We start from the raw sequence: 27,080 nt of genomic DNA on the forward strand, positions 1-27,080 counted from the left end.
AAGCTATCAGTAACGTCACATGCACTGAAATCGTTAGTTTGACATAGGCAAGGCAACATCCAGTTTTGGAATTCAGAAATCACTGTTTAACAGATGCCACTCAACAGAATCAATGTAATGCCTCAAAGATAGTAAGGTTGAGTCCAGACTTAAACCAAAACACTACGGTAAATTTAACCAAAAGTATCTTCCATTTATAGCCTTCTCAATACCCATGCCTATATTGCTGTCCTGGGAACGCCTCAGAACAATTAAGTCAAACTGTCACTATGTCCCCTCTTCATACGAGGTTCTATCAAGTACAGATTCAGATGGAATTTAAACAAAGGAAGTGAAAATGAATATATTCTAGACTAAGATAGGAAGGAGAAAAAAAAAGATAAAAAAGAGAAAAAGGTCTAGTCTATCATGAAGGAGGATTATTTTGTTTCTCTCTAAATATAATTCAGAAACAGAAGAAACTGTAAATGTAAAGTTATCTCACCCCAGCGATTGCCTGTGCAAGTAGTGTCTTTCCACATCCTGGTGGTCCATGTAGAAGAAAACCACGAGGTGGAACCACACCTAAGTGGTTATAGACTTCAGGATGACGGACGTGAATGAGCATTTTGCATATTTCCTGTCAAGGACAAGAGACACCTCCATTTAAACTGAAGAAATCAGTATTACAGATTGCTAATATTCTAGACAGGCCAAAATAAAAGTAAGTTCTGTTTATTAATATAATTTCAGTGACTGCTGTCAGAAAGAATAGTCAAAGAAAAAACCCCCCAAAATTTTGTTGCTATTGGTGTAAGCAGCTATTCTCAGTGCCAGGCAGCTTAATTCTGCCAGATTTCTTGTCATTTTTCATGCGACATTTTATTCAGAGCATTCTGTGTCTCACAATTAGAATGTTAACTCACCTTTAAAGTTTCGTCATTGCCTCCTACATCCTCAAACTTCACTGAAGGGTGGTAAAGCTCTGGTCCCTTACTTCTAACTGTTAAGGAGGAAAAGTCATGCAGATTTAGACATGGCGTAATAGTAGTTGCTAACACCGAATAAGAAAGAACTCGGCACAAACAATTAGCTAAATACGTAGAGTAGTATTCTTTTTTGGTAGTGGACACAGGACTGGAATGGTTTTTAGTACAACATTAAGGCTAAATTTCTTAACAAAAGCTTGAGGTCACTTCTCTGCACCTCAGTGTAAAACACTTCTCTGATAATGAGATTCCACAGTGAAATACCATCTCTCTGTTTGGAGCAGCACACCAAAAATAACTTCTCACCTTTCTCTTTAAGTAACATGGCATTAATTTCTCCATCTACATCTGGAAATTCTTCTTTTTTTCTTTTTGCTCTCTTACCCTTTGTCTTCTTTCTTTCACTCTCCAAGACAGAAAATTCTGTTGATTTCTAGGGCATAAAACCAGAATTATATATACAAACTCTTCCAAGTCAGTGAATTTCTGCAAATACTTAAATGAACAAAACATGTGTGTGTCTATGATGCTTAACCTACACATATTATATTAAATAAAGACAAGCAAGGCAGGAATCTAACCCCTTCTTTTTGTAGAAAATCCTTTTTTTTACTCAGAATTTGCCTTTTTTTTTAAAAGGGTTAATTACACCAGTCACTTTTTTTTTTTTTGCTAAGAGTACCTATTTTTAAGTAAAAAAACCACCGAAACAAACCCCCCAAAAAAATCCCAAAACCACTAACCAAAATCAGACACTAGTTATTTACATACCATAGAACAATCCACTTTGGGGATGAATAAAACTGTATGAATATATTTACTCCAATGGAAACAATTTTTTTAATAGTAAGTCATGAGTGGCTGTAAGAAAATATCATTCAGTGCTGATGCAAGTTAACTGCATGTAAGAAAAGGACTCGTACAGGAGAAAAGAAATAAAAAGAGGTTCAGTGATGAAAGTTGGGGGGTTTGTTTTTAAATACAGTATTGCAAAAATTTTACAATTTGAAGATCTCCCTTTTATACGATTTCTCTATATAAGAAGATGCAGTACTATTAGGATAAAAGGATGACTTATTATTAAATCTGCCTATTCAGTAAGTATTTTGGAATAAGTAACAGCTAATTTCCACTTATCTTTCTCTCAGTATAGGCACTAATCTGGGTCCCTCTAATACTGAGCACTACATTTTCCTCAAAAAATGTGGAGGAAATTCTTTATTTTGTAACTTCTTACCTCCCATACAAGCATGCTTGAAATGGGCCAGAAGGTTCAAAAATCACTTCTGACACAGCAGAACATTGGGCTAAGACCTTTCTTCTTCAGAAACCAAGCTAAAAATAAATACTCCACTGGGCTTAAGCCAATCTTTCCTTTCTATTTAACATGTTCACTATCTTTAAACACAGCATGCATGTTTGTAATAACAATAATGTATTTTAAAAATCCAGAAAGACAGAGAGTCCTTTTGGTCTTAGTATCACCCTTCAAAAGCCTGTCAAATTACACAGGAAATTATATTCATACTTGCTACTTAAATCACACTGGATTTGTAAAACACAATACCTCAGAAATCAGTTTCTTTCCATCCCCTTCTCCATCCTCAGAAAGATCAATGAAAAAGTCTTTTCCACACGGAGTTTTATCAATGAACCAGCCCCCTTCAGAGATGCGTGTTTCAACTCTTGTTCCTCGTGAGAGGGTGCTTGTTTGAGGTGCTGCTTGCACAGGAGGGGGGGTTTCCATTGGATCATTTTTTGGAGTGGGTGGAACAGAATCGGGATTGCCTTTCTTGTATAAGCTCAGCAGGGAACTGTTCATATGATTTGTAGACTGCAGATTCATGTATTTTAAAAGAAAATATACAGGTTATAACTTGGATTGTTTCTATTAAGAGGACAATAAAAACTATTTCATAAACATCATTTAGCATTATCACTGATGGAAAAAGTAGTCATGCATCTTCCAACCCACTCCTCTGCAAATGAAATGACTGCACAAACTACATCTGCTGGTTCAAGAGGCAGCAGCCTTTGCAATTTACCCCAAAATGAGCCCTGTTAATTGACAGTCATCTTTTAGTAATAGTCAAATATGTCAGTTCCTTCAATCATTTCATTCATCTGATAGCTGATCTTTTGGGCCCTCAGTGCATCTTCCTCAAAAGTGATTCCCCACCACAGGTTCCTCTTTTTTCTTCTGCAAATAGCCTCCTTTTAGCTCTATATATTCTCAGTTGGAATTGTCAACTCTGACTATACCTCATCTTCATCTCCACTTTTCAACTCTCCAAGCACATTGCAATTTCACAACACAGAATCATGTGTTCTGCAAATACAATCAATCATAATAAAATACAACTTACAAGATCTTCTGGGTAATCATCATAATCAGAGAGGTCTGTGGCACTTCCTGCAGTACTTTACATAGAAAGAAGACAAAAACTATCAATGTATCAGAGCAGAACTGCCAGTGAGACATCAACAAAGCAGAACAAATACAATTCCCACAACGTGGCGCACCACAACCACGATATGTAGCCTAAGACTGGAGAAAATCTCCTGACTAGCATGTTCTAAATTTACTATTATGAGTTAAAAAATGCATCCTCTTCAAGTCTGTGAGGAGTTGGATCAACTTGGCAATCTGGCTGAAAGACACTCCTAAAAAAAACCTGATGTCAGATGAATCTGATCCAGTTCACCAAAGGATCACACAATTGCTAATGCTGGCACAAGGGAAGTGGTAGCAAATCACTGCTGAACTAGATTAGCCCTTCTGATTACAATGTCCTCATCTGCCGTGAGACCCTTGATACCTATCACAGGTTAGAGAAACCAGAACGGTCTACGAGACTATCCACATGGTTAGGAGTTAGGAAATCTTGATTCCAATCTCATACCCAGTGGTGATTTATTCTGAATAGCCTGTCTTGTAGTCTTATCTCTCAGATTTGGCTAATATCTCACAAAACAAAGGAACTGAATCACATAAGGACTCTGGCCTTATGTGGAAAACTATCAATGAAGCCCCAAAGATATCCACTAATTCAGGGCTGTATGTTCCCCACAACAGAGAAATCATGATTGGCTCTAGTATCTGCTTGTCTTCAGTTAAAAATAAAAGTGCTTCCATTAGCTACAGGTAACTTCTGATGAAGACAAACCGATGGGAAATCAAGGATCTATCTGTAGCCTTGAAAATACCCAAATTTAATAATATGAAGGCAGAAAGCTTTAAAGAAATGCTAAATACTAATGGCATTATTAAAGTAATCTAGTGGTAAAACTTGTACTTACTCATTTTTCTCTTGTTGTCTTGCTCTTTTTGCCACATGTTCAGCTTCTAAAACTGCTAAATCTTCACGGTCTTTTTCATTACTGATTATTCCAAACACTGAAACAAAAAGTTTCAAACGTGTTAAGAAAACAGCTGAAGCATAATAAAGAATTCAGCATCTTAGACATAATACTAGCAAAAGTACCTTTTTCAACTTGTATTCTAAAAGCATTTCTTTTTCTTCGTCCATATTCTGCACTGGAAAAAACACCAAAATAAACAGGTTACACCAACTGCTTTTCCCCCCTCAACATATCATCATTCTCAGTAGAAAAAAAATACATTGTAAGTTGATACCTAAGCTTCTACACAAGTTCTTATTAAAAACCAACTATGTGAAAACATGATTGTTTTTCCTTGAGCCTGGAATAGCTTAATCACTGGGATGAAACAAAACCACTAAATGATATTGGTCTCTAAAGGGAAGTGTAATGAAAATTATCAAGGTCCTCTTTAACTGTAGCTATAGATAGAGAAGCAACAATGTACAAATGAGCACACTGGATTCTATTTCACAACACTACCGACTTTTTGATTTTAATTCAAAGAACAACATACGGACACAGGACTACAGGCTAGAAAGGACAGTCCAGCGAGGAACAACTGTGATAATTAATAACAGCCACTATGAGAAAATCTGATTCAATGAGCATCCTCAAATGCAAACAAAAATCATCAACCTTTCATCTTCGCTTACTGAGAGTGTATTTTATTTGCTTTTATACAATAGCTGACAGAGGTAAAATGAAACAAAAACCCAAGACCTGTAAGCATTCTAAGCAAGGGTTTTGCCTCCCTTTCTCTAACAAGGCACAAATAAATAGAAACAAATGAATATAGTTCTCCTCCTCCATTAACCCCCACACCCACCAATGATCTGCTGAAACACATCCTTGCTCCCCACCCAGAAAAGCTTAACATCCTAAAAATAATTAGGCAAGACTAGCTGCCCTGCTGAGCAACCAAGCAAGATTTAGTGTCTTACTGAATCCTGTATCTCCCTCATCTGCCTGCACCAAAGTGTTATTTTCCCTCATATTTTAAGCTCACTGGGGTAAGGACCAACATGCTGTAATGTATCTGTAGATGTTTAATTAAAAAAAAAAAAAGGCAACCCACAAAAAAACAAACCGCAACTAGATCTTGCAGTGCCAATGCATTGATAAAACATAAGTTATTAGATATATCGGCAGAGGGAAACAGTGGAGTGGAAATGAACTTATTATTTCAATTAATCTCAACAACTGGTAATGAAGTTAACATGAAGAAAATTAAAATTTTGATTAAAAATAAACAAATGTAAAATAGCAAGATAACACATTTCATATTTTGAATGTAGAATGTAAGAATACAAATCTTTGCTCACCTGTATGTTTTCTGCAAATCAGATGCTAGAATTCCAATATCAACATACTGGCCACATTTACTACTTGCAAGATACTGAAATGAAGAATTTTAGGCAGCAAATAAATTTTGTGTCAATCATTTCATCAGAACACCTAGTTCAAATATGCCTGTTTCAAACTCTACCCTTCTCAGAAGTCAAAATGACAATCAGGAACAGCTTTGAACTGCCTTGGAAAACACTGGACAGTATTTCCCAACAAACTGTTTATTAAGATGCAGCTAACTAGCTAGTTACATTTCCCAGGGAAAAAGGCCATACTGTATTTTGGTGCTTGTGACTTCTGCTGGTACAACTCTATTGTTTTAATTTAGTAAGAAAAAATATTTTGTAACTCACATACCATCTTATTAGCAATCCTTCTAAACTTCTTGATTTCTCTCAGTTAACCTTTTGGTTTTCTCTCATTTTTAAGGTAGGAGATCTATCTACATCGACTAGTATGGATACTGTCACGATAAGAACTCTAATCTTTGCAAGATGTTTTAAATAATATTAAAGAAAGCTATACAAAGGAAAGTGAATTCTACCAAGCTTTTTTTCTTTTTTACCCCCTGACAGCAGTTGATCCAACCCATTTTCAAATCACAAATTATGAAAGTGTGAGAAAGCGTACTACGTTTCAGGTATAACTGTTCTCCATTTGCTTTCTTCCCCCACTCTCCAAATCAGTTCACCGTAATGGTGAACACTTTCTTAAAAAAGAAAAAAAGAGATAATCTCCCTGCAACAGATATGGTACCACAAATGTCACAGCGAGGAGAAGTTAAAAATTTCATTTAAATTAATACCTCTATTTAAAACAATCAAATTGCTTAAAAACAAACATAGCACTGTTTTTTAAAATTATGCTAGACTTCACATCACCCATGGGCAACTACTGACCTACAGAAAATATCAAGCCTACCATAAATCCAGCTGGCTCTTTCATTTCAGAATAGTCAAGACATAATCCCTGTGATCTTGTAAAAGAAAATAAGAGAGTTCCCTCAAGCGGCCACTCACATTTTAAGGAATTAGAAGCAGAGTACACTTACACACAGAAAAACAATGTTCAATTTGCGAAGTCATCACAAAAATTCATAAGTTATGACACAGCACTGTGCCACCTGAGGGAATCACCCTTTTCCCTGCTCTTCACACGTGCGCTATGGAAGTAATGGCATTTTTACCATTTTTTTCAGTCATTTAATACAACCGACGTACATGTTTCCACATGTAAACACCTCCGATTTACCTATGTATACTCAGAGTGTATTTTCTTTGGACTATTCATTTCACGTTTGAACTAGCAGCCAGCTTCAGGATCAGAAGTACTGAAAAGGTTGGAAGAACGAAACAAAACAACAATAACAATAACAACAACAACAAAAGAGCTTTCTAAAGCCTTTTTAAAGTCCTGAGAGACGAGGCTGAGTTTCGGCGCTCCCTGCCGTTCCCTCCCGCACCTGAGCGGGCCGGATGCCCGAGGCCCCTTTCAGTCAGAAGGGGGGAGACGCGAGGCCCACCATGCCGGCCGCGGGGAGCCCCCCCACCATCTGCCGCCCCATGGGGACGAGAGGAGCCGGCCAGCCGCCGCCACCTAGCCCGAGCGGGTACCTGCTTAACGCGCTGCTTCAACCGCAGGTCCACGAAATGTCCCGGCCGGCTCCTCATCGCCGCTCGCCGCCCTCTCCGGCCGACGGACTCTCTGAGGGCCCAGGGGCTGTCGTAGCGCTTCGCCTGCGTGGGGCGGTCGGGCGGGAATTGTGAGCAGGCAGCGCCCGGGCGCCTCAGCCACGCTGCCGCAAGGCCCCCTTCGAACTGCCCGCCTGTGCCGGCGCGGCGCCGCACCGCGCCGCTCCAGCCCGGCCCGGAGGCGGAGGGGTGCGGCCTGGACGCGCTCCCTTCTCCCGCCTCTAATCCGCCGGGCCGCTTATTAAGTTCCAAAGTAAGCGCCCCCGCTCCCTCGGTCAGGGCCGTGTGAGATCCCCAGCAGCGCCCTCACGAGGAGCAGGGACGTGCCCCGGCTGTCACCGCCCGGCCGCCACCCCTGAGGCGGACTCCATTTCCCAGCACGCTGTGCGGCGGGGCGGGGCCCGGCGCTGCACTGCTCGGGTGGGAGGGGCGTGGCGTACGGCGGCCGGGAGGGCGGCGGCCGTGGCGGGATGGAGTCGGTGGTCTTCATCTTCTCGCTGATTGACTGCTGCGCCCTCATCTTCCTCTCCGTCTACTTCGTATCCTTCTCCTCCGGGGCTGGGCGGTGCCCGGGGCGGGGCGGGTTGTGGACCGAGAGGGGCCGGGCCTGTTGAGTGCGCCGCTGAGGGTGGGCGAACGGGGCCAGAGCCGCCGGGCCGGGGGTGGGTTAAGGGTGGCGGGGCGTGAGGGCCTGTGCCGGGTCATGGCCGCTGGCGAGGGCTGCCCAGGGTCGTAGCCCCCGGGAGCCAGGGCGGGGGGCGGCTGGTTGCGGGGGAACGGCGAGTGGTTCAGTGCCCGAAATACGCCCGCTCCTCTGAGGGCTGGAGGTCGGGAGGCTGGAGCCTGCCCGCGGGCGTGTGCGGCCCGCGCTGTGGGAAGTGCATCGTGTCTCGGCAGAAGTAGCGTCTGCTTGTGGGTGGTGCAGAAAAAAGAGTGCCGAAAGCCTGCTTCACGCCCTCAGAAACTACCCAGGCCTAAACCAACACGGCCAGACGATAGTCTTAATGAGGATGCCTCATTCTGTTTTAGCTGTGAGCTCATAGCTGGGAGGCTGAGCTCCTCCACAAACAGCGTTTCCATATTCTTTGTTACAAACTCGCCTGTAGTCTTTGCTGTCTGGCATTGTCAAAATGTCAAAGCACTGATGTGGCTTTCTTTTCTCTTTTTTTCTGAATAAAAGAGAATTGGCTGTCATACTCTTTGAAATCCTGGTGCCACTTCAGCTAACAGAAAGACGTACGGAAGCACTTGAAAGAAATTCATCCTAGAAGGATAGGTTACTTGCTGAAAAAGGAAAAGGTTTTACCTATTTTTTTTTTTTAGGGAAAGAAAAAATCTCGTGCTCTTTTATTTTCTTGGAGAAAAGCATGAGCTTTACAGGATGTAGCGTGATGATGTGCACGTGTGCATGCTAAGCCTTTTTTGAGAGGACTTTTCAGTCTGAAATCTAGTTTCAATTGCTGAAAGTTCATTTGATAATGATGTTATCCTCTTATTTCCTAGCAAAGTATGAATTAATCCACTGTTGCTGTAAAAGTAATAAAAGTAGATCTACTACTTAAAATTTCACTATTTTGCTTTATTGTGAGGAGAGTGTAAAAAGTGCATTAACTTATTCTTCCTTTTAAGTTGTGGTTTCAAGTGTTGTTGTAATAATTCTGATGCTAAAATTATTGAGGTTTGCCTCACTGGTCTTTTTAAAGTGTTGAACTGAACTTTAGCACTTGTGCAACAGTTGCCCTTGGAAAAACATCATAAAATCACTTGGCCTGATGATAAAATGTGGCCTAACTTCCTACTTACAGTAGGAATGAGTTGTAACTGATTAAATGTCTTTGGCAGATCAGCTGTAGAACAAGACAGTCTACGCTAAGAGGAGAGTGCTCTCCCCAGATTATTGGATAAAAATAAATCTTTGTGTGTTCTGATTTACAATTTTTCCTTATCTTGGACTTCAGATAATTACACTATCAGATTTGGAATGTGACTACATTAATGCTAGATCATGCTGCTCAAAACTCAATAAAGTAAATTATTCTTCTTTGTATTTAATGTAGTTTAAGAAAACAATCCTTCAAGTTAGCATCACAAATACCAGGGGTATAATGTGTATCTGAAGAGCCTTGATTGGCAATATTTTGCATGTATCCTTTATTTCAGTCTGCTTGACTTTTTTTGGTTGCCTGTCTTTCAGCAAATTCAGTCACAAAAGGCTGTTCTTCTGACCCTTGGTGCTCTGAGGTGGACTGGTGCTCTGAATTCGTGGGACTGAGACTTAACTCTTAGCAGAGCTCTTGAGTTCTGTGCTTTCATTTTCGTAGATGTGCCACACCAAGGTTGTCTGCTTGTGACTGAATTCTGGGATCTTAATAGCAACTTTGTGTAATGCTTCTGTATAATTTCTAATCTCTCTTGAACAGTAGAGTGTTATAGTGATAAGGAAAAGTGCCGTTTCTACCAAATTTGCTTAAAACTGATGATTTAATTAAATCAATGTGGCCTTCCCGTATGGGTGTTCCCTTTGATTTAAAGGTATTTTCTTTCTTAATGTAAGAGAGAATGATACAGGATACTATCAAGCCAAAAATGTGTTATTGCCAGGGACTGACCCAATTTAACTATCCTAGTTTTCTCATTGATCAACTTTCTTATATGTTCCAAGCCTGAGGGTGTTTGTTTGTCCTGTGTCTGTGCAGATTTTAATTGTCTGCTTCTCTCATTCCTAAATCCAGTGTTCTCTGCAGTGATTTCAAATGAGCACTGTATACACTGTATACACTTCTTAACTCACTTTCTTAAATGCTTGTGTAATATAGTTGTGTTCGAACAGCTGCTGTGCTTCTCTCTAGACATTTTTGTAATACTTAGGTAAAGCAGCTCTGTTGTAGTATCTTAGGGCCTGATTTCTGGCTTACTCACATGGAATGTGCCTGAAGGTATTAATTTTCCCATATTGTGATGAAATCACATGAATTTTCTTCTTCCGTGAATTTTCCGTCTGAGTTTGATATGATTAGAATCAGATGATAACTCCATATAGATCTTTTTCAGAAAGAAATTTATGTTTGTTCATATAACTTTTTTCTTCCTTTTTTACAGTGGGTGGTCCCCGAGGTGATTGGCCATGCTATTGTAACTGTATTAATGCTTATTTCATTGCACTGGTTCATCTTTCTCCTTAATTTGCCAGTAGCAACATGGAATATATATAGGTAAGTGCAAAGGGGTTTGTGTGCTTTTTTTTCCCCCCACTGTTACTAGTTTAGCTTTAAGTGCAGTATGAAGATAAGTAATATTCATAATGAGATGTTTCAGTTATGTTCTTGAGCTGCTGACAGTCTTCATGGATCTAACTAACATAAAACTCTCCTCTCCTTACAATTAAACTTACAAGAAACCCAACAGTGTGAAGGATAAGAAGCTTTTGACCTTTCCTTGCGTTCTCTCTAGTGCCCAGGAATCTTGATTTGTGAGTCATTCCCAAGTTCCTAGGAAATAATAGCATGTTAATTGGGATTATGAAGCAGTACTGCAAACGTAGTTGTTAATGTTTTTCATGCTGTGCCTATGTGCCCGATAATGATATCGGCATAAAAGTACTTAGGTCAGCACAGCTGGTGGTTGTAAAACCATTGGGCTGTGGTGTTATCTCCTGCACTCCCCTCATTTACTGTCTTGTCTCTCCCCCTCATTTGCATTGTTTTTGGTCCCCCATCTTGCCTCTGTGTATTTGGAAAGCTTTGCAGGCTTTTCATCTTACGACAACTGTCAGTGTTACTAGTCTTTGTATGCTGGGCCATGCACCACTTTGAAATGGTTTAGTTCTCAGTAGGGGTTTCCATGCAGTTGGGACTGTTGGTTCAAAAATGTTCTTTTTATTTTGCATCATTTGGTGTGCACAGAATTGAACGTTTACAGGTGTTACACTAAAACTAGGTGTGGATTTGTTGCAAATTATCTCTAATCACTGTACTATGGGAAGTCCAAAAGACCACTTGTTTTAAGATATAGGTATGAAAAGTTGGCTGTGATACTTGTTTGCCTGAACCTGCTTGGGCTAACTATTTGCAGGTTGAGTTGTTGGTAAAATTAAATAAGAGATTTCATAGCTCTCATTAAAAAGAAGTTCAGAATCCCTTTACTGATAAATGCATGGTTATTTTCCCCAAGAACAAGATTATCAGCCTTGTTTTCTACAAAACTGCTAGCAAAGCCTTCAGATGTTTCTAAACTGGAGTAACATGAGACAGTATAACTTGTATGCTTGCGGTGGGTTGACCCTGGCTGGAGGCCAGGTGCCCACCAGAGCTGCTCTATCACTCCCCCTCCTTAACTAGATAGGGGAGAAAAGGTATAACGAAAGGCTTGTGGGTTGAGATAAGAACAGGGAGAGATCACTCACCAATTATAGTCACAGGCAAAACAGACTCAACTTAGAGGAGAATTCATCCAATTTATTACCAAGCAAAACAGAGTAGAGGAATGAGAAATAAAATCAAATCTTAAAACACCTCCCCTCACCTCTCCCTTCTTCCTGGGCTCAGATTCACTCCCAAATTCTCTACCTACTTCCCCCTCAGTGGCACAGGGGGATGGGGAATGGGGGTTGTGGTCAGTTCAGCACACAGTGTTTCTGCCACTCCTTCTTAGTCAGGGGGAGGACTCCTCTCATCGTTCCCCTGCTCCAGCATGGAGTCCCTCCCATGGAAGAAAGTCCTCCACCAACTTCTCCAACGTGAGTCCTTCCCATGGGCTACAGTCCTTCACGAACTGCTCCAGCATGGGTCTCTCCCACGGGGTGCAGACCTTCAGGACCAGACTGCTCCAGCGTGGGTCCCCCACGGGGTCACAAGTCCTGCCAGCAAACCTGCTCTGGCGTGGGCTCCTCTCTGCACAGGGCCGCAGGTCCTGCCAGGAGCTTCCTCCAGCGTGGGCTTCCCAGAGGGCCACAGCCTCCTTCAGGTGCCTCCACCTGCTCTGGCGTGGGGTCCTCCACGGGCTGCACGTGGAATCTCTACACCCCCTCATCCTTCCTCCATGGGCTGCAGGGGGACAGCCTGCTTCACCATGGTCTTCACCACGGGCTGCAGGGGCATCTCTGCTCCGGCGCCTGGAGCTCCTCCTCCCCCTCCTTCTGCACTGACCTGGGTGTCTGCAGAGTTTCTTACATCTTCTCACTCCTCTCTCCGGCTGCAAAAGCTTCCTGAGGTTGTTTTTCCCCTTGTTAAATATGTTATGACAGAGGCGCTACCACTGTCACTCATTGGCTTGGCCTTGGCCAGCGGCGGGTCCGTCTTGGAGCTGGCTGGCATTGGCTCTGTCGGACATGGGGGAAGCTTCTGGCAGCTCCCCCACTACCAAAACCTTGCCATGCAAACCCAATACAATGCTTGATAAACAAATGTTGCCTAAATGCACACACATAAGTTAGTTTTGTTTGGCCACCCATATGTACAACTGTATTATATGCTGTTGCACAAAATAACCAGTATTCCCTTTGGTATCTGCTGGCAAGTATGGAGTCTGCATTTGGCGTTTCATTTAGGCTAGACTGTTTCTACAGAGACACTAGAGAGAGAATGCATTTTCTTTGAAGCTTTGGAGATTTCTTGTACTGGTTACCCCTTTGCCACTTCCTTTTGCTTACTTATGTTGATGCTTTAAGTAGCCACTTGCTTTCTCTTCTAAACCTGGTCAGAGAGAATTTTAAAAGATGCAATTATTTCTATTTCCACACTTCAGGCAATAAGCTTTGACTGCTGTTTTGAATTGACAGCTCTCATTTTAGATTTGTCATACATGGGGTAGACATTCTGAGTATCCTAAAATCCAGAGTTGTTTCCTCAATTTTAGATGTGCAGTGTAGGCAATAAATGAATATGACAATATGATACTTTGCCTGTCCTGCCACAAGATGTTAAAATGTTAAGCCTGTATTGCTAATCCTGCCTTCATTCCGAGGATCAAGGCGTTTCACCCACATTAACAGCCTGGACTATCCCATCTATAGTGAAGAAGTTGTCCGCAAAAGCAAGTGTGTTGTTTAGCATTAGAAAAGAAATCTGATGATTTGGGATAGAACTTACATCTGACCCAGTGTTCAACAGACAAAATATATGGTAGTCAGAAAAATGGTGGGTTGTAAAGTAGTTTGAATACACTGAAGAGAGGAGAAGGTTACTGACCTAGGATTAAGTGGGAACAGATGAAGTGTGAGCTCGTTATCAGCTGCAAATTTCCAGCATCAGCTGAATGTGTTGGAATCTTCTTTGCATGTTATAGTATTTCAGGAACCAATTTCTGGAGTAAATGTTGCTGCATGTGAATTCAGAAAGGTTTAAGATTAACATTTACTCCAAGATTAGTACCAATATCAAAATAATTGTGTTGAGATTGAAGAAATCTGTGCTTTGTAGTGTATCTAAGTGATAATCGAGAGAAAGGTAGGATAATAATCCCTTCCACTTTCATTCCTTCAAAACCTGCTTAATCTTGATGAGTAAATGGTACAGTTACAGGCAGTAGTGGCTTAATTTACTAATTGTCTCAATGATTTCGGTGAGAGTAGAGAGGTTTTGTGTGAAAGGGGCATCAGAAACAAGTCCCAGGGAAGATAAATTGGTCAAAAACAGAATCAGGGAGACTTTCAAAGTGCAGCATGTTTATTTTAACACCCTACTGGCCCTTCTTGTTCAGCATACTCAGATGCTCATTTAATTTGTTTTTTTTTCTTCTGAATTTTGTTGTATTTTGTACAATCCCCAGTGAGACATAGTTTTGTCTTACATTTTCCTTGTTTCCTTGTGTTCAATACTAGATATTGAAGCAGCTTATTTGAAATCTAATCATATTTCAAAATAGATTTTTTTTTTTTTTTAGTTCTTAAAGATTTCTTAGACCTGCTACTGTGCAAAAGAAGCAAGATTTACACAGGAAATGTTGAATGCGACTAGGCAAAAATAAAGCAACTCTTAAAAAAAGTTGAACACTTCCCTTTCTTCTTTGTTATGTATACCTGCTTGAGACAGTAGGTCAGAATAATGTGATTCTTGTTATGTCTTTAAGTAGATCATACCCCCTCTTAAAACTGAAGGAGTTGTGTTTGTCAGCATCTAGCATCCTTAGGTGTATCATATAAGCTGTACTAGCTTGTGAGCCTCTTGGAAAAACTACCTCCCAAGTTCCACAAGCTTTGAGTTGCATCATTTAAGTGTTATCACTCTTCTTAAAAAAAGCAAAATTAATAAATCCTAGAGATAGAAGAAAACTGCGCTCTATTTCTAGGATAAATGGGTACAGGAAACTTGTGTAATTTTTGTTATAATACTAAAAATAGACCAATCATTTAAAACTTCAAATTTAGAAGAGACTTTCAAACTGTAATTATTTTACATTTTAATGGGACATAATTGTCTTTGTTATTAGTCAAATATGCTGCCGTGCTTTTTAATGCCTCTGTGAAAGGAAAATACTGTGGTCTTAATCTTTTCTTTTCTTTTTTTTTTTTTTTTTGTCTCCTGCTGCTGCTAGAAAACATCCTTGTTTCTTGTTCCCCTTCTTCCCCTCCTATTATTGAAATGAATGTTGTAAGAGGTGGGGGAGTGCCTTTTGGAGTAAAAGTGGTGCCATTCTTCAAGTATGTAAAGAAAATAAAAGAGTGTTCTGTTCTGAGATCTTGCTTTTTCTCCAGGTGTAAAGCCAGGAGTTAAATTCCTGTGTAGAAAGAGTATTATTCCAGGAAGGTAGACCCTGTATGACATTTAAGTGAAATAATACTGTTCTAGACTGAGCTCAGCTGGAGTGAGAACTTCACGTGCTTGTGTTTGCTCTCTTGAGAATTGCTTATGACAGAAGAACATGCTGCTTGTTGAATTTTCACAGGACAAACATTTGTTTTGCTGGTTTTATTCTTCCTTTTGCTTACATTTCACTTTGTTTCACTCAACTTTTGTTCTTATGTGGGTTCGGACAGCAGTACTTAACTTCTTCATTTCTGCCCAGTCTCTCCTCCTGTCGGCCTCAGTGTCTCTGCTGAGGTAACACAGGATGGTTGTGACAAAGAGGGGAATAATACACAGATCCTTTGACTGTCTTATGCTATCTCATTTTGATCACTGGAGTTTGTGATTATCTGTGCGGGGGTTTTTTTGGAAATAAAACACTAGCTCTTAGCTAAACTAATTCTTTTCCATTCCCTTTCATCTAATGCATCTTTCCACTGTGGGTGGACATTTTCTTCATAACACCAAGTAACCACACCTGGAAACTCTCCCATTTATACATGGGAAGCTGGGCTGATGCTTTTAGTACTTCTTGTCCTCTTCTTTGTTTGTAGGTTGTAGTAGCAGAGATAGATACACACAATATCCTGAAACTGAAATAGAATTAAAAAAGACCTCCTTTATGTTGAACTGTGAAAGATGAAAGTTCCTTCTGTGCAAGCTCTCCTCCTCCCCTCCCCCTGATGCTCCCCAATGTTTTGATGAGTATACTTCTGTTGGATTTTTCTTTTGTTTTTTCTTAAACTTTCAGGTACATTATGGTGCCAAGTGGAAACATGGGGGTATTTGATCCCACAGAGATCCATAATCGAGGACAACTGAAATCACACATGAAGGAAGCCATGATTAAACTAGGCTTTCATCTGCTCTGTTTCTTCATGTACCTTTACAGGTTAGTTTCAAAAATTGCTCCCAAGGAACAAAGGAATTGTTCCATTTTTATCTCCTCTATTCTGCTACTGTAATTGCTGGTATTTGTGTCTTTATCTTTTTGCATCCTGCTAAGCCTCAGTAACATATTTTGACAGCTATCTCCAGGCTCATTATATGCCTTTATTCTTTCTGATCAAACATTGTTTGGAAACTCAGACTACTCCTTAATCTCAAACCCCCTATAAGTACAATCTAGAGAGTTACATGATTTCAGCACCTAGAATAAGTGGCCTGTTTAGAGTGAAAATAATCTTGAGGACCAAGTTTATTTTACAAGTTCTGTTTTAGAAAATAAAGCTGATCTGGCTAAGTTACAAACAGATTAGTTCTGCGATGGGGCCATCTACTACAAGATGGAAGAACTACTGTTCTTCTACTGCAGTATTACTTCTGCAGTCCTCGTCTTCATAAGCAAAGCACATAGCATAGTTGCCTTGACTTTCTATTTCAGAATCAAGTGCAGTTCTCTCGTGAAAGCAATAGCTGTTCCTGCTTGCACATGCTTCAGTAATCCACCGCTCTCATGTTTTCTGTTTTGTCACAGTATGATTCTGGCTTTGATAAATGATTGAGAAGTTGAAAAAGAACCGTTAGCTGCCAAATTGGGTCATCACTCCAGTGACTGGTTGTGGAGCCACAGACACCTTCCGAATATACCTAGATCAGTGTCATCATGCAGTATATTTTTCCTCTTCGAACAAGAAATATTTTTCTGTATTTTTAACATAAAATATTTTCAAAAGACATTGGATTTGTGTAGCAGTTGTTTTTGTTCCTTTACAACCCAAACTGCTTCTGTAAGGTGAAATCCTTACTTACAGAACTGATCTCAGGAATTAAACAGTGAGAAGGGAAACTCATTTTCAGCAGCATGGGCTGATAATAGTGGTAGATGCAGAACAAATTTAAGTGCAGCTCTGATGTCTGCTTCTTGCTGAAAGGTGTCTGGATGTGCCTTGGGCTGTCAAGCTGTCCTGTTAGAGCCTAGCTTGAAGCAGTGCTTGGATCATAGATTTCAAAGTGGAACAGTAGCACAGCTTGCATCTTTGTGTCAGTGTCTTTTCCAGCTAAAAAGCAATGGAATAATAAAAGTTACGCTTTTCTCCCTTTCTGCCCCTCCCTCCAACAACCTGTATGAAGTCTTGTGTTTGGATGGATTAAGGAAGGTCCCTTTGGTGAAGGTGACACTTGGGTCTAAGAGTGAAAAACAGATAGGCAAGAAACATGATTAATACGTGCTTTTTCCCCTTCAACTCCTGTGTTGTTGTTGAAATACATCATAGACCTGCATACAAAGTAAACACTGCATCACAGTAGGGCTGGAGTTGGTTACAAAGCAAAAGACTCTCTGCAGTCACTACTCTGTGAGCCTGCTGTTTCCATATTCAGTGAGGTGAATCAAGAATACACCTAGCTCAGGGAGGTAAAACCACTAAGGTAAACCATAACCCAGTTATCCCAGTTCTGATGGGACTGCTTCAAAGGCACCAGCAAACTAAGTTCTTGTGCAGCTCTGGCATGAGTGATAAGTATATAAACCTGAGTTTGTACCCTCACTGTTCAATAACTGTGTTTAGATTGTTTTATATGTGCATAAAACAGGGTTTTTGAAACAAACACATTGAGTGAAATACTTCAAAAATACAGTTCTGTAATTAAGTCCTAAAAAACTATGAGTTTTTCCTTCTTAAGTACTTGGTTTTTTGGTGTAAAGCTGTAGGTAGCAGATTGTTGTCTTTTTACTGCTGGCCAGGAAAAACACTGAAGCTTGATTTCTCTAGATACCTTGTGTTCAGTGTCTGTTCTAGGAGAAGCTTGGCTTAAAATTTATGATGGATGGAGTCCAAGTTCAGCTGTTGCAAAGATGAAAAACTGCTGAAAATTATGCTCATTAAAAATAACTGAGGAAATAGCTACCACAGCTGCATGCCACTGACTACTCAACACCACAAAAACCAAATTGCAGAAAGTACTGCCTTATAGAGCTGAAATGCAGACAGGATGTAGGTCTGGAAAAAGGAGAGCAAATAAAACTTTGAAAGAGAAGCCAGTAACTTTTGTAGCAGCTTATATGGTAGGCAATTAAGTTACCTTATTTGTATGTGAAAAAAAACATACTACACATATTTTGGGGTTTATCTATTAGAAGAAAGGGCAGTGTTGTTAGTAAGCTGCTTGAGTTAAGTCCTTGCTGTAGTGCTAACAGTAGATAAATTTCATTAATGACATTTCACACTGAGAAACATGAGCATTAAATAAGTTCACCCCTTAAACTACCAGTTTTATTCTAAATACATGATTTTTAGAGAAGAGCTATATTATTGAAAATGTTTGTAAGATACATTGTCTTCAATGATTTCTAACTGCCAGCACCTCAGAGTTACAGTGATGATGTTAGATAGGGTAGACCCATTCCCTAATGGAATTGGTAACATTTATCACTGTGAAAAGCTTCTGTTCTTGACTGAGGGCGGTGTTTCTTCGGAGGTGGGTGCAGGATAGGGAAGGATAAGGGAAAAGCACAACATATCTGGAAAAAAAAAATGGGGGCAGCATATGTCTTAGTTTATATCCCTGACCTAGAGGGATGTTATTGTGGATTCTTCCCCACTTCCTTCCTCAAGAGTGAATTATTAACCATGATAGACCAAAAAAAAAAAAAGAGATATGTTTTCTAAGTGGTGGTTGTGAAACACTAAACAAGCTCTACTTTTTATGAATGCAAGATTCCCACCCCACTTTTTTCTATAAATAAATTGTGTTAATTCACATCTAACAACGTTTTGGAAAAACCTCAGCCGGAGACTCCAGAGAACTACAATTCTGCTGAGTAATTATACTGGTAATTTTGAAGCCTTCCTTACTGTACAGGGTCATTTCCTGCTTTAACAGAGATCTTCACAGAGCTCAGCATCAGCAATGGGAAAAATGTATTTCTAATTGCTAAAAATGTAGTTTGTTAGATGGAAATAGGAATCCTGGAGTCATCTATCTAACAGGAGGATCCACAGAGCACAGAAATTTTACAACAGTTAAAAAAAATCAAAACAAACTCCCTGCTTTCTGGGTCTCCATCAGGGGAGAACAGGGAAATTTAAATCCAAGCTTACTATACAGAATTCAAGACAATTACAAAGTTTAGACCGATTTTAAGTTAAAAAAATCACCTAACTTTATGAATCGGTGTGAGACCAAACACTGATTCCCTCTTCCTCACTCACCAGAATATTTTTCCCTTTGGAACTGAGGTATGCAAGTAAAACTTCATGAGGGGACCATTAGCTTATCCTTCACATGGTTAGCTACCGTTTACGTAAAGCTCTTAATCGATGAAAATAAATCTGAAGTTAGTCTACAGGGATTCTAACTTTTAATCAAGGTGATTAAGCTCTTTTCCTCACCCACAGTCTACAGCCTTGTCAGCTTGCTAAGAGATTAAGTCATTCAACAGTTTTTGGAGAGATGAGATAGCTGTTACAGGACTGCACTTGGGAGGGGGGATTAGTTAAAAAATGTACAATAGTGTATTTCCCCCTAATTAATCATTACAGTTACAGACTGTTGGTTATTTATCTTGTTTTATTAAAGAATATACTTATCTCATTCTAGTAAACTACTGGTCCATTCTAAAATAGTTCTGTATTATGGAACATAATAAATCAGTGGAATCAGTAGTCCTAAGAACAGTTCTACGTGCAGGTTAACAATCAACCTGGAACCCCAATAAGGCCATAAAAGTAAATCTTTATCTGTTCAGTATTGGCATAGCTTTATTCTAATGCTTTTTTCCTACAAGCAGCTCTCTAGGATTTTGTACAAATGCTAACAAAAGACCATGTTTGCCTATATTGTGGTAATTACAGAACAGCAGGCATTGGCAGGGACCTCAGGAGATCACCTAGTCCAACCCCCCTGTTAAAGCAGGGTCACCTACAGCAGGTTGCACAGGATGGCGTCCAGGTGGGTTTTGAATATCTCCAGAGAAGACGACTCCACAACCTCTCTGGGCAGCCTGTCCCAGTGCTCGGTCACCCTCACAGTGAAGAAGTTTTTCCTTGTGTTCAGATGCAACTTCCTGGCAAAAGAAAAATTTAGGCTATATGGACTGCCAAGTAGTTACCAGTACATTAACCACCTTCTCCTTGGCAGAAACATTAGAGGTGAACAAACTTCAGTGGTTACTCTTCAGAGCATTACAATTAATTTTAAATCCTACGTATGGTGGAATTCCACAGTTCTGTAGAGTCATATACCTGTTTCTCTTGCAATCTTGTCACCAGAGGCAGAGATGAGACAGCAGGTGAAACACAGTAACAAACCCAGCCAAAAAACCTGACTTCCTTCATCTGCCATGCAGATGTTTAATGGCTGCAGCAGCTCTGCAGTCTAACAACCCACCGACAAGTCCTAGTCCCCAAGGGCAGCGGCACAAACCAGCACAGGGAAAGGGATAAGGCATGGCCCTTCGGACGCCTGCATGTAAGCCATGATTATCTAAACACTGCTCAAAGGGTAAAGGAAGGAATAAGGTTAATACAGAGGTGCTGCTAGAAGGAGTAAAGGCCTTGTCTAATCAACAGAGCAGCTAAAAGAATGTAAAAATTGAACACATTTCAACAAAAGGTTTGAGTTTGGGAAAGCTACAGGAAGGGGAGGGCAAATTTAGGCACAGCTTTTTTTTAACAGAACATTAGCTAGAGCTGAATAAAAACAGAGGACAAAGATGAGGTTCTGTTTTAAGGCACAGGGAAGAGGGACAAGAATGCAGGCTTAGTTGGAGGGAACAAAGGCAACAGCAGAGATGTATCTTCGAGAGCTCTCAGTCACTGAAGCTGCTTAGGTCCTATTCAGATAGATGCCTGGAGATCCCCAGTCTCCCCTTTACAAAAAGTCTGAGCAAGAGACTTAAGTACTTTAGGAGCACCCTATCTTCAAAAGGCGCCACAGAACCCACCGATCACCAGAAGCAACCCGTCTGGTATTTAAGCAAGCTCCCATGTTACAGAGCCAAGGTTTTCACAGAGCCTCGAAGGAGCAGGCGTTCAACGAGTTAGATAAGCACAGAACCGGGCACAGGAGTGTCGACTGCTAAATGTAGGGAAAACACAAGTGTGAGGTAGATGAGAGCCAAACATCAAGAACTGGAAAGCCTGCACACAACACTGAGTGGATTCATCTTCAGCTAAACTGCCACGAGTTATTTTTTCCTAGTGAGGAAATAAAATACTACAGCTATGGAAGAAATCTGTAATTAATGATCAAGAAATTAACATCCAAGTCAGTCATATAAGTGAAGTTAGGGAAACTTAAGAACTATTCATTCCAGTTATTTATTCTGTTTATTGAATTGAAAGAAAGGGAATACAAACATTTCTGTTAAGTGCTGTGCACCAACATGGAAAAAGTGTATTTTGTTTTTTTAAAAATCCTAATAAAAACAAATCAGAAGTTAATGTAGTTCCAATTGAACAATTTTTAAAGATATGTTTAAAATACTACACATTTATAAAATAAAAAAGTTAAAACGGTGTTCTGTAAATAATTAGTAAAACAAGTGAAAATAAATACGAGACCCAAAGTTCTTATGTTTTTAATGTAATATAGCAAAGAAATTTTTAACTACTTAATATAATCCGAGGAGAGTAACAAAAATCCAGAAAGTTTAAGAACGCAATCCTTTGAAACATTTAATATCAGTCCATAGCAAATAGTCATTACATACCAAAAGCTCTAAGTGTTAACTAGTTCCACCACTACTCCATATAAATCTTGACAATTTAGAAATCTTGAGATCAACAATAAAGTTCTTTTCTTGATCTCTACAGCTTGGTTTGTAAGTACATACATGCTTTGAGGATCCATTTTGTCCCATGTGTTTTCAAGGAGCCAATAACTTTTTCCATCTGTGCCTAAAAATGTTAAGATTCAAATCTAGCACATATACCCTAACAATGAAAACAAAAAAAATGTTTAAGAAAAAAGATGGGGCACAATGAATTTCAAATTTATAAAAATATACTGATATTAACCAAAACCTTCCGGTCAAAGGACACTTCACATACACACAACTTAAAGTATGCAAGAAAACATGACAAGTACCTAGAACATTTGGTTCTCTGTCTGTTTATGGAACACACGCACACGCACATTCATACCAGATGGGAGGAACACTCTCACAGACGTTTTACTGAATCCAGATTATCCGGATTCATAGACAGAAAACTTGTCTACAGTTTATTTCAACAACTAGAGGCAGCTACTGCAGCAGTAGTTCAACACTGCACACTTCAATTAAGTCCACCCTGTTTAAAAAAAGTGTCAAGAGTTAATGGGTATTTTTTTTCTTTCTAAACATCATTAAAAGTAGCAGTTTTCAAAATTAAGTATGGCAGCTGAAAATGGACTCAAGCCAATGTGGCAAAAGACAGGAGGAGGTCAAAAGGAGGATTAGCCATTTATGGGATGGGTGTTCCTCTTAATAGTTGTCTCAAAAAAATTAGATACAAGTGTATTTTGTAGCTAAAACCATGGACAAACTATTGAAAGTGCATTTTTCCTCCTCCCCCTTGAGTTACAGTAGTTTGTCTGTTGGTCAGTAAATCCTGATTTTTTTTTTTTTTTTTTTAAAAATGTTCATTCCCCTTTCTCTACTCCCCTCCCCATTTGGGTCTACACCATCTCCCCCAAACTACAGCTAATTGTACGAGTCCTGGTTTCCTGCTAAGGAAGCCTTCAAAACTGATTTTGGGTGGGAGCATCACTTAGCAGTGTAAGAGTATACAACTAGACACAGACTCCCAAGAACATACCAAGTTTTATGAAACATTACCTGTTTGAAGCCAAGTTGAGAAGTACCTGGCAAGATCTGGATAGATTTCTAGCTTGCATCTTTGCTCTAATCATAAAAAGAAGTTAACTTTAAAGTTGGAGAACTTTAGAAAAGACAGGGAATTTAAAACAAAGGTGTCATTTCCCCCCACTACCCTCCCCTCCCAAACAAGGCCAGATCTAGCATTTTCCCTTTTGTGCTCCATTGTGCCTTGAAAATTACTTACCTGAACAGCTAAAGAACATTCAGATAATAAAATGCTTCAGCTCTTTTTTTTTTTTTTTTAAAGATCTGCCTTGACAATAACCTGGGGCTACTCTGAGTATTTTAAGCCAACAGCTGACCAGAGAAAGTTATAAAAGGAGTACACACTTACAGTATTTTCCTCTTTAAAACCATAGGTCTGTTGACTAGAAATAGTGATTTATTGCAGGTGTGTACTTGTTCCAGCCTCAGACTCCAGCCTACGAACATTTTTAAGCACATGGAAATCAACGTGTTGCAAATGAGCAAACTTAATTGTTCCCCCCCATAGTCTCATTTTATAGTCTGTGCACAAAAAGTATTGGTACTTTTCAATTCACATATTGTGAATACGTGACATGCTACAGAAATAGTTTAGGTTACTCTTTAATCTATAGGTTGTAATGGTAGTCATTACTGCTAGATCATGTCAGTTTACTATGGGACCAAGTAGTGTGGCAGAATGAAGATTACTCTCAGCTTTCTCTTGTCTCCGCTCATCGCCTGCGAGCAGCAGACAGCTACGCAATATACTGAGACACTCTTGAAACAGTGTCATCTATACGGAGCTTTCCTTTACATTGTGTAGTTGCACCATGAAACTAAAGTGGAGATACCAGAACACATGGCTCTCCCTAACTCTGCTTCTAAACACCTGAAGTGTATTTTAGAGGTACAAACCAAGTCCAGAAGAGAAGCCCCAGAATGGAGGGGGAGTCTTTTGGCAAAGTACTAAGTTTAAATTTCTAATTACAAAGCATTGCAGTGGAAAGTAGGCACCAGCCCACACACCCCCCCACCTCCCACAGCTTGTACCAGGTAAGGAGTCTCGCTTTGTTTTGGTATGGCCACCACATTAAAAATGCCTGTTGAAGTGCATATGAGACTTTAAACCTAAGCTTGAGATTTGATCTGGCCTTCACCACCTGCCTAAAGTTCCCACTCAAGTCTCACAAGCATGAGGTAAGTAAGTAGTGCCAGACCATTGTACAAGACAAACCCAGGATTATTCTCCTTACTCTCTAAATAATGTTTTGTTTGAAAACGTAAGTTCCAGAGTAAGACAATACTAGGGTAACTTCTAAAGATTCACGTGCTGGCACTGGTTATGAATTATACCATGTTTTGAACATATAAAACACTGTTTACAATTTAGGTATTTGATTTTTATTTAAAACCCAAAGGTTTAGCTTACTCAAATTTGAGCTTGGGAAGTCATCTGTTTGCCTGCAACACCAATGCCACAGGAACAAGACCGACTAATCTTACATTGTCTGAACTAGGAAGAGAAACAAACAGCTTCCTCTAGAACTAGCTAGCGGAGGAAGGAACTGATTTGTAGCCTTAGCTTACACATGTATTCCCAGTACTGTGGAACAGTAATTGCTATCAAAGAAATTCACCTGAATTTTAAGACAATGTACTAGATTGAAGATAAGAACATTAAGTTCCTACTTCATTTTGGAGGTACTAAAAGAGGAATATGTCAGATTCAGGCCTGGTCTCAACCAAAGTATCAAAATCTTAAATCATGTTTAAGTTCACACACGAGGCAAGAAAAAAAACCAACTCCACCACCTCATGGGTGGAATCTAAAAAAACCTGATCTGCCAAGCTTTGCTTTGTTTTTCTAGGAAAGAAAAAGTGACTGTTTATGTTAACTACCACATTCCCATTCATCAAAGTGGCTACACTTCTCTTCCCAGGAACTCCAGCAAACCTTCCCCCACCCTTCTTGCACACATGACTAATAAGGACACTAGATTATCTCATTAAAGGATGAAGTCCACACTTATGTTCACGTTCTTGGTGGCATGCCTTTCCCTGTTCCCTCTTTACTTCACAGCAGTACCAACACTACCTTCCTACCCAAAGTGGCAAAAGGGAATCCAGTGCCATCCCATAATGAATTTGTGGGTAGTGCAGAAGCACAGAGATGCCAGGCCATCTGTTTACGTCAAAAAGAATAAATACTTAATTATAAACGTCCTTCTCTTAAGATGGGATATTAGTGGAACTATTCCTGGATGTGTCAAGATATTCACAGCACCAGTTCACAACAAGGTCTGGGAGAGGCATTTAAATCTGCAAATTTAAAAGCATATTCTCAAAAAGAAAGATCTATACACCTTTGTTTATCAAACCAAGAGAAATTTCCATCATAATACAAGTGTTTAATTATGATTTGTATGTTAATTACTTTTACAAAATGTTGACTTTGTGAAGAAAGGATTCAACACATTCTTCCCTCAAGGTGTAGTCTACCTTTTACCAGCATCATTGCATATATTTATTTCATTAAAACCAAAAAGACCTTGTCTTGTTTAAACTCTTAGTCTGGTGGTGCACTCTGAAAGCTTTTTTTTCCTAAATATCTGTAAGGATGGACAGTGAGTTTCTCCTTCTAAAACAAGCTTCACTGCCTACATAAGGCTCCTTCCAGCCACTGCTTTTGATTGGGTCTCAAGACACTTCAGAAGAGCATCAGTGATACCGTGTTTCATGACACTTCTTGCATTGTTTTAATTCCAAATGTATACAAATGAAGTCATTTTAATCCTATAAATAATTTATTTTTAAAAAATTGTGCTGTTAACCCCTTTGCAGGGCAACGAGCTATGTGAAAAGTACAAAACTTTTTGTCAAATGTGATACTGAGAGTGCTTTTGACATAGTTCATTGGTTTATCATCTCAATTTATATATACTGCGCAACGGGCAAGGCTAGAATCCATGAACCAAGCTGCAAAGATCTCAAGCTAAGTAAGGCGGAGAGAGACTTGAGAAACAAGAGAAGGAAATACTTTCCTATCCAATGTATACTCTTCAGACTAAAGCACTCTTTCTATCAAGCCTTCTAAACTGTTAAATAAAGTGTTCCAAACAAGCATTTAAACTTCATTACACAGAAGAGCAACAAGAACAGTAGCCTGCCAGACAAAAAGGCAGGAGGGAAAAATATATATACTGAGTTCAATGGTTAGCCTGAATGTAGCACAGTTCTTCACAACCGATGGGGGGGGTAATTTCAACACGGTGTCCAACAACGTTCTAACGACGTGCTTCATCTCGACTGGTTACTATGAAGCAAGGTGGTAAATGTTTGGCCCCAACCGGGCTTCAGAAATGGTTCTTTTTCATGACGAGCATGTCTGTCCAGCTATCAATCATGTTTGTTTGCACCAAATCCCAAGCCATTTAAAATACGACTAATTAAGTTAAACTGAAGTCGTCTGCTCCAAATTCGCCATCAACTATCCATGCTACTGCATTCCTCTGAGCAAAAACAAAAACATAAGAGAAAGAAATCACACCTTGAAGATCTTATCAATAGTTAATATTTCTATTATAAGGTCATTAATACAGTGTATTTATATAAGTTTTACTGAACATGCATTAGTTAATGGATCTTATTTTTATTCTGTAACTAAGTCCCATGCTAAAAATTCACTTATTTTAGATATCATTATGCATATCAGTTTAGAGATTAATTTAGCATATTAGGTGCTGGTACACAAAAAGCATCTCTTCCAAAAAGAGCTAACACACATTTGCATTCAAGTTCCAGGGGAGTGTGCCAATTACAAAGCTGTCACCCATTTAAGATTCCCAAGTTGTTAGATATCATTCCGCGCACCTACACCTCTTGTGGAAGCACTGCCGTGAGAAATCCATTTTCTATTGATTTGATTTTTACGGTGTTTACTAGCTCATTTTCTGGAGGAACTAAGAAAGAGTGAGCAAGCAGCTAATTGGAGAAAACAAACAAACAAAATCACAAGTAAAAACAACTGGAGGATGGGCTCCAAGTCCTTATGGGTGCATTCAAGGTGTTACAAACAGGAGATTGGCCAGGCTGGTCCACCTAGTCCAATACCAGAAGCAGGTGCGTCAGAAAGCACAGG

General features: G+C 39.7%; 3 protein-coding genes across 12 annotated transcripts in view; 1 reads left to right on the forward strand and 2 right to left on the reverse strand.

Annotated features, from left to right (window-relative positions):
* NVL (nuclear VCP like) overlaps positions 1-7,516 on the reverse strand; it is a 43,694-nt gene extending 36,178 nt beyond the window's left edge. For 2 of the 6 annotated variants that reach the window (XM_054819636.1, XM_054819638.1), the window contains exons 1-9: positions 7,313-7,516; positions 5,675-5,748; positions 4,454-4,506; positions 4,269-4,365; positions 3,335-3,389; positions 2,536-2,802; positions 1,275-1,401; positions 906-982; positions 485-619 (exon numbers count right to left, since the gene is read on the reverse strand). In XM_054819636.1, the coding sequence (XP_054675611.1) occupies positions 485-619; positions 906-982; positions 1,275-1,401; positions 2,536-2,802; positions 3,335-3,389; positions 4,269-4,365; positions 4,454-4,506; positions 5,675-5,748; positions 7,313-7,369 (942 nt within the window). In that variant the 5' untranslated portion in view covers positions 7,370-7,516. The other 4 variants (XM_054819640.1, XM_054819639.1, XM_054819637.1 and 1 more) reach the window with 4 other exon arrangements.
* A 214-nt stretch (positions 7,517-7,730) lies between these two features.
* CNIH4 (cornichon family AMPA receptor auxiliary protein 4) lies at positions 7,731-16,850 on the forward strand. The gene is made up of 5 exons (XM_054819649.1): positions 7,731-7,929; positions 9,349-9,417; positions 10,490-10,602; positions 15,923-16,063; positions 16,649-16,850. The coding sequence occupies exons 1-5, from the start codon at positions 7,861-7,863 to the stop codon at positions 16,674-16,676; spliced, it is 420 nt and encodes a 139-aa protein (XP_054675624.1). The 5' UTR covers positions 7,731-7,860; the 3' UTR covers positions 16,677-16,850.
* Positions 16,851-21,424: 4,574 nt separating this feature from the next.
* The window catches only part of WDR26 (WD repeat domain 26), a 33,219-nt gene continuing 27,563 nt past the window's right edge, over positions 21,425-27,080 (reverse strand). For all 5 annotated transcript variants that reach the window (XM_054819647.1, XM_054819645.1, XM_054819644.1 and 2 more), the window contains one exon: positions 21,425-26,451. In XM_054819647.1, coding sequence (XP_054675622.1) covers positions 26,426-26,451 — 26 coding nt within the window. In that variant the 3' untranslated portion in view covers positions 21,425-26,425. The remainder of the gene's footprint in view (positions 26,452-27,080) is intronic.

This window comes from Grus americana, chromosome 3 (genome assembly GCF_028858705.1).
Source record: "Grus americana isolate bGruAme1 chromosome 3, bGruAme1.mat, whole genome shotgun sequence".
Taxonomy (NCBI): Eukaryota; Metazoa; Chordata; class Aves; order Gruiformes; family Gruidae; genus Grus; species Grus americana.

Excerpts from the sequence above, each read along its gene's own strand:
- CNIH4 (XM_054819649.1), top strand. The coding sequence starts at position 7,861 with ATGGAGTCGGTGGTCTTCATCTTCTCGCTGATTGACTGCTGCGCCCTC. Across the intron at positions 10,603-15,922 it reads GCAACATGGAATATATATAG|GTACATTATGGTGCCAAGTG; the intron begins GTAAGTGCAAAG and ends TTAAACTTTCAG. Across the intron at positions 16,064-16,648 it reads TTCTTCATGTACCTTTACAG|TATGATTCTGGCTTTGATAA; the intron begins GTTAGTTTCAAA and ends GTTTTGTCACAG.